General features: G+C 35.3%; 1 protein-coding gene across 2 annotated transcripts in view; it reads left to right on the forward strand.

Annotated features, from left to right (window-relative positions):
- The window catches only part of LOC105426853 (protein cortex), a 16,746-nt gene extending 5,423 nt beyond the window's left edge, over nucleotides 1–11,323 (forward strand). For both annotated transcript variants that reach the window (XM_089071231.1, XM_089071232.1), the window contains exons 3-10: nucleotides 4,537–4,782; nucleotides 4,867–4,939; nucleotides 6,167–6,322; nucleotides 6,413–6,577; nucleotides 7,028–7,196; nucleotides 7,570–7,780; nucleotides 8,206–8,515; nucleotides 9,187–11,323. In XM_089071231.1, the coding sequence (XP_088927357.1) occupies nucleotides 4,537–4,782; nucleotides 4,867–4,939; nucleotides 6,167–6,322; nucleotides 6,413–6,577; nucleotides 7,028–7,196; nucleotides 7,570–7,780; nucleotides 8,206–8,515; nucleotides 9,187–9,320 (1,464 nt within the window). In that variant the 3' untranslated portion in view covers nucleotides 9,321–11,323. The remainder of the gene's footprint in view (nucleotides 1–4,536; nucleotides 4,783–4,866; nucleotides 4,940–6,166; nucleotides 6,323–6,412; nucleotides 6,578–7,027; nucleotides 7,197–7,569; nucleotides 7,781–8,205; nucleotides 8,516–9,186) is intronic.
- The last annotated feature ends 261 nt before the right edge of the window (nucleotides 11,324–11,584 follow it).

An 11,584-nucleotide genomic window follows, 5' to 3' on the forward strand; every position in this document is an offset into this window, starting at 1 on the left:
ACAGCCGACTCCCACTTCCTCGATCACTCCGTCGAGTAACCCTGCGGCGTAATCCAACTCGGCACGCACATCGGAATCCGAACGCACTACATAGAATCGCGATCATATCGCGAGACGGCGACGGCGGCGACGGCGGTAGGGCGACGGGTGGCGGGGGAGGAGGGGGGGGGGGTGGCGGTGGCCACGGTGGTCCGCTCGAGACATTTCACCGGAAATCTTCCGCGATGGTACTCGAGTGACGATGTTCGACAGCGATTTTATCGCGTGATCCATTCGCGGCAAACCACGTCCGCGACGAACCACGCCTCGCGGCATAGGCGCAGCCAAGAGGTGAGCCAAGCCGAGCCGAGACGTGTTCTTCGCCGGAACGATCGCGGCCAGAAGGCCCCACGAGAGTCCTGCTCGATGTCAAGAGCGTGTATCATCACCGGTTCTTCAATACGCCGGTTCTGATACGTCCGATCACAATGATACATCTCCCTTCGCGTCTTTCTGCCTTTTTTTTTTTTTTTTTTTTTTTTTCTATAGACATCCGTCCGCTTTGCATCGTGAAGTCTGAAAGACATTCTCCTCTCCACACACGTGAGCCGTGAAATATTATACGATGTAACGTTGCACGATGGCAAATTACGGGGAGCGCTTTTTCAAGCAAAGAAAATGAATGAAGTTTCGATTTAACTCTGTATTCTTCTCTCCCTGTTTCGAAGCAAGAGGGGAATCTCTTTTTCGTCACACCTATCGAATCAGTCGTCTTCAACGACTTGATTATCAAAGTTTTATATTTATTAGGCGGTAATAATGAATTCATGTAAACTGTAAAAAGATCGCACTGTTAATCGACACTTTTCGGCGAAATATTCGTTTGTACGTCCATGCCTCACTGTTGATATTTTGATATCTCTTCCTAATTTGGCGTAGATTTGGCAAAATATCAATTGTTGGCAATAGATGAAGTGATCATTGACCAGAGATCACAGAGCAGGAATCGGGGCTCAAGGTCGAGAATGCAAAGGTCAGTCGAGTGGCGCGAAATATCGCGATTGTCGAATCGCCATCGATCCCGCTGTCTCAAGATTTAAAGAGGAAGAAATCTCGGCGTTTCCTTCCTCCGTCTCCTTCTGACCACTATGTGGCAGCTCGGATATCCTTTTCTTATTATTCTCGGTGATCTTCAAGAATCGATCTCGATTATTCGATCGAGACTAGATCGAGAAACGAGAGAACAGCGATCGGCCGGATGTCGATTCGGCGCGAGCGCGAATCGCCCTTTCCCCCCCATCCTCCCTTTCGTCCCCCTGTCCATTCCGCTCCCCAAAAAAGTATGAAAAATTGGCAGAATCACGGCGAGGCCTGCCCTAGAATAACTTGACACTTGGCTCCTGCTCGTTCAAGCATCAGCGAGCGACTGAGGGCTGCAGACAGCGGGCCCAGAAACGGGGCCCGCCACGCCACGGCCCCGGCTCACGAGTCCCCCGCGCCGTGTCTCTCAGGACCAGTTCGGTCGCTTCGCCGCTGCGAGGGAAGGATGCCGTGCTCCGGAGGACTCCCCACCCGCGGGGAGCCTATGTCCTATGTCCTACGTCGTGCATTCCGCGTCCTGCGCCTCCCCGTCGTACCCGGGCGAAGGCCTTCCCCACCTGATCTCGGCGCACGCATTTCGCGCCCTCGATCAAGACGCTCGGGAAGATCGCTCTCCGTGTTTTCCGACGCGCGACACGCAACGCGAGATTTTGTCAATCAATATAAAGCGACATTTCATCGCTGATTGTAGGAATATTTTTTTGTTTTTAAACTAAAAATTCCAAGAAATTGATCTGAAATTCTGAAGATTAAAGATTTTTTTTTAACGAAGAGTCTAATTGAAATAAGTTATTTGCATTTTAATAAAATTGTTGCTTCGAATTCTTAAATTTCAATTCACAACTTCTATGCTTTTGCAATTTTTATTTTGATAATATGTTGAGCTTTTCATTCTCAATAATAAATATCAATATTTATTTCATCAGTAAACAAGTACTTAAAAATTATATTAATATATATTAAATTGACATATATGAAAATGTCATATTTAAAATAAATAGGCACGAATAAAGTAGTTAATATACAGGTCCAACAAATTACATTTTACTTATATGCTTTTTTATTAATTCGATTTTTCTCTTCGTCGCAGGTAGAACACTGCAAATAACTTCTCTTTCTTTCTCTCTGTCTCTCTTGCCTCTTTAATCGACAATTGTGACTCGATTTTAACATAACATTTTACATTAATTACTTAATGCGTGTAATCGCCTGCTATATATATATATATATATATATATATATATATATAATATATTCACTTTGCGAGCCGATAGCAAGATAATTAATTAATTAGTCGGTTTCCGGATGGAACGAGCTCGGAACAAACAAGGGGATCGATGAACAGGCGTAATAATTCGTTTATAGTGAAGCTGTGGATTCGCTAACTCGTTTGTCCCCTTCCTCCGCGGCGGTCCGTGCTGCCAATCGCGTCATGTGCCCCCTGATGGCCCACCTGGCCCAACCTCTCCGCATCCGACGGGAGCCAATCGCGTGTCTAACGCACGATCTAATGCTACGCTCGTAACGGGTGTCGAAAGTGGAGGGAGATCGTCGCGCTTGCGAGTCGCTTGGCTCCGAGCGATTTTAGATCGCTCGTCGCGTCGCGTCGCGTCGCGCGATCGTACCCAGGCCGATGACGCGCTATCGCCCGGCGCGAAAACCGGCCATCGCCATCTCGAAAATCTTGGAATTCCTCCTTGGAACGTTGGAGAGATATCCAGGAGACACGAGATCCCGATCTTTCGTACGAGCAACAAAATCGATGCGAGAACGAATAAACAAGCTCCCCGAGAGCGGGAACTCAGCCTACGGCTTTTATTTAAATCGCGATGAAAGCGCGTGTGTATTTTATATTACTTTTATATTCTCCTTTTAACATGTAACAGCCATATCGTGAAATAATTTAATACTATAATTATAATTAGCTATGATAAAAGTATATCATTAATATTCATTATGTGTTTTGTAAGCATGCGGATTTATTCTTTCCATTCTTGTTACGCAAATCTGGGCGATGTTATTCCTCGCGATTTGATATCTTGCATATTAAAATTTTATAAGACACGACGCACAAACGTACGGGAGCTTCTCTCTCTCTCTCTCTCTCTCTCTCTCTCTCTCTCTCTCTCTCTCTCTCTCTCTCTCTCTCGCTTTTTCTAAATGTGAGATTGGTCCAGCTACGGGAATCAGGTTCGGTAACTTGTCCCATCCATCACTAACCCGGACAGCCAGATGTTCGCAGGGGGTACAATGGTCGGTATAAGGTATTACCCCTTCGTGCATAATGCCGCCAGCAGAAATTATCCAGCGGCACCCTCCGCGCTCGGTCGCTCTCGGACATAGAAAATTTTGGATTTTACGTCTGGTAGAATCTTTTCTCTCTCTACGACGCAGCCTCCTGTCGGTTATAGAAACGTAAAACTATTTTTTACGCGAACGCAAGTTCGAGCGCGTTGCATAAAACGGGAAAAAGGTGAATGGAAACTTCGTCGATCTTCCAGAATCTTCCAACATGGACGATGGAAAAATTAGTTTTAGTCCTTTCGCTCTTGTCGCTCGATTTTTTTTTAAATCTCTCGTATCAGGCACTTTGCAAACGCATCTCGCGAGTAGTAATTGCTGATGTTGTTGAAATGTCGACGTGGTGTATCTCCTTCGTCGCTGAACGCCGGCGACGAGGAAAGCGTTATTTAGATCAGGAACTACGTTTTACAGCACGATCGCCGTAGTAGCTCTTTCTCCCTTCCCCTCAAGTTCTTTGAATTTATTGTCTCTTAGTCTCGAGGAGCATCCCTTGCAGGAGACAGAGGAGATTTGCCGCAGGTGGTACGGCCCACGAACGGTGCGGCGCGTATGCGTGGCGTTTTCGCATCGCATGCGTCCTCGCGCTGACCGGTTCGAACCCCACCGCGCTCCACCGATTTACCGTGGGAATGAAGCTTTCAATTAGCCGCAATGGTCGTGGGCCAACGATTAAGCAGCGATCAACCGAATCACGCTAATGTGCTGAAAGTTAGTCCCCGAAAAGAATTAGTCCCCATCCCAGATAAATTTGAAAAATACACATGCATCTCTCTCTCTCTCTCTCTCTCTCTCAACGAGATGTGGCAAACGTACAAAGTTTATCTCTGCAAGTTTTTGCACGATTTTTGAAGTTCGTAATCATTTCCAATTTATGAGATTTCTATATAGTTTGATCTTTTCGTAACAAAAATTTTCGTAAAAAAATGTCTTTATTTTCAATCAAAAATTTACCCGTACGTATTTTGTATTGCCAATTTTTAAGAAAAAAATTTGCGTGTGAAATTTTTCAATCACAAACAACTGTGCAAAAAAACAAATATAACCGAAAGTCATCCTGAGCCGCGAGGCACATGGATTATGTATAAGTAAATAAATAAAATAATAAATAATATTTATTATTTGATTATTGGATTATTTTATTTTTTTATTTAGTTCGTCCCACGGAAATGGCTTCTGACATCTACTCCGCATACGGTGATCAACGAGGATCCCGAGCAATGCAAAGAGCGGAAATTTCAGTATTCGAACTACGTAAGAATGGGAACATGCCCGAAACAGATCTGTTTGGGAGACAGATTCTTACCATGTAGGCGCGGTTACAGTTTCGAGGCGGCTCATTATCTGTTAACGCAGGACAATATAGAGGAGGATACGAGTACAATAGACGTTTGTAAACAGGTATGAATGAGCGAAATATTGTCCATTGTATTGTTCACTATTCCAATCACGTAACCGTATTTTGATTTTCTTAAAAAAAAATAGGTTGATTCGCTGAATGTTATGTATGGACGTGCAGCCCTACGTGCAGCGATCATAAAAGAAGGTTTTATACCAGGTAATGTTTAATCATATTAAAATTGAACCATGCATAATTGTTTTAATTAATATGAAACTAATTAATGTAAAAGTTTTTGTGCATGAATAATTTTTCTGTATATATTTTTTCCTAATTTCTAGAGAAAAAAATCTAAAGCCATTTACAAACGAATTTGCATCAGATTTTAGAATAGAATTCTATTTATGATTTTTACATGTATATTCTGATTTTTTAAACATTTCATGTTACATAAGATATCAAATTACGAATAAAATTCTTCTATTCTTTGAATTCTATTTATTTTTGACAGAAATAGAATCCTGAATTCTGATATACAAAAAAAATTAATCTTAACTCAAGAAAAATATTCTCATGTATATAAAAAAAATTTTATAATCTTAAAAATTTTAGTCTTGATTTAATAGAATGTGTATTGATGCAAATTTTAAATTAAAAATTTAAAATTTTTAATTCAAATTCAAATTTTAAATTTTAAATTCAAAATTCAAAATTTAAAATTTTAAATTCAAATTCAAAATTTTAAATTTTAAATTTTTAATTCAAATTCAAATTCAAATTCAAAATTTAAAATTTTAAATTTAAATTCAAAATTTAAAATTTTAAATTTTAAATTCAAATTCAAATTCAAAATTTTAAATTCAAAATTCAAAATTTTAAATTTTAAATTTGAATTTTAATTAAAAATTTTGAATTTTGATTAAAATTTTAAATTTTAAATTTTAAATTCAAATTCAAATTCAAATTCAAATTCAAAATTTTAAATTCAAATTCAAATTCAAATTCAAAATTTTAAATTCAAATTCAAATTCAAATTCAAAATTTTTAATTTTAAATTTGAATTTTAATTTAAAATTTTGAATTTTGAATTTAAAATTTTAAATTTGAATTTTAAATTTTAAATTTTGAATTTGAATTTAAAATTTAAATTTTTGAATTTTGAATTCAAATTCAAAATTCAAAATTTTAAATTCAAAATTCAAAATTCAAAATTTAAAATATAAAATTCAAAATTCAAAATTTAAAACTAAAATTTTTCTGAAAATATATTTATATTATATTCTTAGATTATATAATTCTTATTTCTTATTTCTTGGATTATATTATAAATTATATTTTTGCTTATTTATGAGAATATGTAGTCTTGACTTAAAACCAATTTTTTTTTTTTATAAATTTCACCTTTCGGGTGTAGGATGAATTAAAATAAAGTATGTTTTTCGGTAGGCTTAAATCAAGACAGAATTTTAAACTTTAGCGATCCGACGGTACGATCTCAGAAACCGCTGTATCCAGAATGCGAGAAGAAGGGTAGCTGGAAATGTGCGCCGCGCAAGAAGAGGCTAATAGGAAGCGCAGAGAAAATGTTAACCATATCCGTGTGTATGTCGCAATCAATTTGCTAAACAAAGTATTCGGTTTGTCTATTTAATTTGCTTGTTTAATTCTCTCGGATAACTTTTGATATTGAAGGTGATGAAATCTATACGGTCGATTGGAGCTGCAACGACACGATTGCCGTGGGCTTTGACATCATGGTGGAGATACACAAATGTAAAAACGGCGTGATGTTGTCGTCGTACACTGCTGAATCGCCCTACAAGAATTATATTAAAACCATTAAATTTAGCAACGACGGTGAGCAAGATGTCAAACGCGAAGTGATGACTGCAATTTTTATAAATCGTACACAAGAACAGTTTCACTGAAGGATCTAAAAATTTGGCCAGATGCAGATCTAAAAATAATTTTATTGGACCATCAAAATAATTATGTAGGACATTGAAATTGATTACTACATTAAAAGATTACTAATATTAAAAAATTTTGCAGTAATATCATAATGCTTAAGTGTCTTAATAATTTTTATGGCTCAATGAAATTATTTTTAAATCTGTATCTAATCAAATTTTTAGATCTTTTAGCAAAACTGTTTTTTTCCGTGTAACATGTTTTTGTCTTACTTTCAATAAAAATTCACTAGGAGTAATAACAATATCTTCTTACGCTTTCTGAATTATTACGGTCTATTGAAGGATAAGTAGAAAATAATTATACAATGTATCCTAACGCGAGTCATGATTTTAGGCAGTAAATTGGCGATGCACTTCCGCTCTTCATACATCTCGACGCTCATGCTGCACGATTTGGAGAATAAATTCTTGTGGGACACTTTTTGCAAATGTTTCGTCGAAACCGTAAACTATTGCACTGTCATTTGCATTTGCTGGTCTGCTTACGATCGTCATATCCTTACGTGAATATCAATCTTATGATCAATCCTTTGAAGTTTTTCGAGATTTAATTTAATGAAGAATAAATATTGGACACGATCGGGAAAGATTAACTTATCATTAAATTATCTATATTTCTCGATATTTTTTTTTTCTATTTCTTAAATAGTATAAAATACAAAATGCATTTAGCTTTGTTTAAGAAATGCAATCCAAAAACAAAGTAATATTGGTGACTTTCCTTTAATATTTACAAATAAAGTTATATTTTGCATATTGATACGATTAAATCAATTATTTGCTAATCAAATAATTAAAATCGCGCAGTAATAAATAGCTCTCATAAAATAATAACTTTAAATGGAAATACAATTAAAAAAAGATAATATTATACAGCGGATGCACTTGTGGCAAGATATCGGCATACGCGTCCGATACGGGTAAATGTCTGTGGTCCAAATTAGTGCACACAGCCCCCATCTTGGTCTTGAGTTTCTCGCCGAATTTCAAATATCTAGTGTCGAGTGGAAAGGATAAGATCGTCCGAATATTTTCCTGGCCGGAGTTGATCCCTTGTTTCGATGTCGAATTCTTCAAGATCGTAGAGGTAAATTGGTGAAAGACGCGATTGTAACAAAAATTCGAGAATCTCACGCAGAAAAAATAGTTAGCAGCTATATCAAAGTTCTGTTTCAAAATAACCGAATCAGAAATTCCAAAGTTAAAGTTATCAGAATTCAATTTAAACTAAGACGAGACTTCGTGTTTAATTTAAACAGAAATCTTCACAACTTCACTCAGAATTTCTGACTTGTTCATTATGAAACAGCATTTTGATGAACAGCCAAACTATAAAATATTTGTTTACAGTAAACACGAGTTCGTCTACTACTAGGAATTAGATTTTAAGCTTAGAGATTGATGTTAATTGAATTAATTTAAATTAGAGACTAGTGTTAATTTTCGCGACTGACGTTTTTCCAACGACGAGCTGTAAAGATGACAAGAGAGTAAAGTGCTCGTACTTGACAGGCGGTCGCCTGGCATCCGCATGTGTCTGGTCTGCTTTGCATAGGCGGAGGGAGGAACGGATCGTTGTCATTATGGAACGTCAACAATGCCACGATGACGGCCTATGTGACGCCCAAGTTCAACGGTCACGTGAAAAATCTCGCTTGGAATAAGTTGAGCGGCGAGCTGGTCGTACATTGGACCTACAGAGAGGGGAACAAACGATGCACCATCGTTCCTGTGCTCGCCAGTTTCAATCGGATCGTCGATGTGCTGCCACTGGATAATAAAATCAACTTCTTGCGATTCAACGCCACGCACGATCAACTGAGTATGTATTCCGTTTTCTTTTTCTCTTTCTCTCTCTCTCTCTCTCTTCTTTTTGGAGAAATTCGAAAAACGATTATGGTGCGTTCATCATTGATGAAAAAGTTTTCAACAAGTGCCCGACTTAAAAATTTTTCGGAGGGTATTGTTCGCTTATATTATAGAGTAAAAATGAATCTTTGAAAAAAGAATGTGGAAAAAGAATTTATATTTATATATTAGTGAAAGAAAATTATTGTTTACTTAAAAATTACAACTAACACACTTTCTTTAAGGTTGTGAAAGATTATAAAGTTAAAGTATCTTCTTCGCTGCAATTTCAGTGTAGATTCTCGGTATTAATTAATTAAAACTTTTCTGAATAAATTGCTGTGCAACTGCACTTTTTTGCTCCAAAAGTAGAGATAATTTTACGAAATCGATTAATTACATCGAGCATAATTACATACATAGGATTTTCCAAAGTGTAAATTTACGTTTATATCAAGAAAAGTAAAAAAAGATGTACGACATAAGTGGCTCGGAAGATAAAAAAATATTTACTGTTTTTATTCTTGATACTGTTTTTAATTAAAAGTAAGATAGAAAATAATTTATTTAATTTCATCGCGTTAAAAATTCCTCTGTTTTGAAAAACACTCCTCTCCAGCTGTATTTAAACGTCTGTGATTACAGTAACGTGTAGCGGTACGGTCTTTTCAATATGGAATTTTTTTGGCAACGAGAAGCCAATTCAAGAACGGTGTGTGCCTCTGTACAATTCCACTCGGTGGAGACAAGGAGTCATCGTCCATAATCCGATTCGATAATTATTTGTATACTAAGCGTTTTAGATGATATCTATAATTTGTAATATGTATATAATTTTTACTAACACGATACATTTTGATATATCATTTCGTCTATGTGATATTAATACATACAAATTTTTTAACGTATACGTTAACCCATAATCATTGTGCTTTGTGAATAATACTGATAAGAATATATATATATTGGAATGCGCGCGCGCGTGTGTGTGTGTGTACATGCATTCCAATGGATATATATATATATATATATATATATATATATATATATAATGTAATTTTATATATGTATATACAGGATATGTTCCGCGAGACTTCTGCCACCGCTCGTAAAAAAATAGATGGGACCGAGATGAGCACAAAAGTCCCATACCATTTGTGATATTCGCAATAATAATCGAGATATTAATTATTAAAAATCACCATATTAGCCTGGCAAATGCAAATGATAAGATACTTATAATTTTGCTGATATCACTTTTATGTGTCTCGCGGAACACCCTATATAAATTACAAACTCTAGAACACATTTGTGTCGATGTGTTCAAATAGATTCACGCTTTATAAATTATTAAATGTATTTTCACCAGTTCCCATTATTAATGTTAAATGATTCGCATCAATTGGATAATTAATTACATTTTTTTCATAATAAAAATAGCATTTTATTACATTATAAAAAATTCTACATTATAAAAAATCTCTAATGCTAATCTCTAATGCTAATAGTTCATAAACTTTATAATCTGCATAATATCGTCGTTTTAATTTCTTCATTGATCAGAATTTTAATGCATTCAATTTTTATTCACGAGGAGACGGTGAGTTACGAGTTAAGGAATATATTATAAATTTTACGATTGTATTGATATCGCACGGAAATGGCATATCAAAATACGTTATATTAGTGAAAATTTATGCGATGTACCGTAATCAAATATGCTCTCGTAAAATTACAAATAGGTATATCGTAGATCGTAAAAGAGTTTATCCCGAGTTACTGCTGCAATTAACGCGACGCGCAGCGCGGATAATTGCGGTTCGCTAAATTTAATGGCGTTTAAGATCCGTTTAGAAGCGTTAATTTAGCGACGCTTGTAAAACATAACTTCGCGTCCGCGCCGCGGACAGTCGGCTTATCTTGCGATAGATCGACGGGAGCCCGCTGTGCAGCGAGGATTCACATTGACGCGCTCGGAAAAACATCGATTGGATGCAGTCGCGTCAGCCAGCTTTTTGGATTACTCCGTGTCGTTACGCTCGATAGAACACGAACAACGATCACTACTGCGCAGTCACGTGGAAATAGTAACAAACCTATGCTTAGAATGCGAGAAAATGCGATGTGTAATTATTTGTTGCAAATTATTTGTTGAAAATGTTGAGTACTCTTTGTCGATGTACGTAAAGTTGCATTGAGTATATTTTGTCACATCAGTTTATTATATCAAATTTTTTATTATGTTAAATTTATATGTCAAATGTTATCGTTTTTTTTTTTTTTTTTTATTTATTTATTTGGCGCATCAGACTTTTTTAGATTAATGATGTTTTTGATAAATTTATTGAAATTTCTTATTATTACTATTATTATCAATGATAAAATATAATTAAAAGAAAACTTTTATGTTTACTTTTTTAAAGCTGAATGCTAATATAGTAATCTTAGCTTAGAAAAAAATTTGTTTCAATTTTAATTTTAATTTGCAATTTAGATAATATATTAAATATAGAAAAATTATTATACTATGATACTTTCTTCAAAGAAAAATTAATTCAAATGAAACAATTTGTCGTTAAAACATATTCATACTTAAGTAATATTGTTACTCTATTTATAATATAACAATTATTACGTGAAAGAGCTTTATATATTTATTTTATTATTTTCACATAATTAAAATAATATGTCAAATTATTAGTCATTATTTGTACAATAATTTTTATATTATGTATTATTGTGAAACTTTGTATATTATAATATAACAATGGATATTCGAAGAGATATTGTAATGTCTTCAGTTCTAATAAAAATCTAGAGATTTATTCGACTTTCTCTGATTCTTTTAGTATGTTTTATAATTAAAGACAGATCTGTTTTGAAGAAATCTCATTACATCGCTTAATATACTATTTCAAAATTATCAATATTTTAAAAGTTAATATAATGTAATCAATGACGATATGACAAAGTTGAAATTTAAAAAAATGCTCGATTTATTAAAATAATTTATATAATTTATTTCCCCATTTTGAATTTATTA

This window comes from Pogonomyrmex barbatus, unplaced genomic scaffold, assembly GCF_055798465.1.
Source record: "Pogonomyrmex barbatus isolate J1 unplaced genomic scaffold, ASM5579846v1 scaffold11, whole genome shotgun sequence".
NCBI lineage: Eukaryota > Metazoa > Arthropoda > Insecta > Hymenoptera > Formicidae > Pogonomyrmex > Pogonomyrmex barbatus.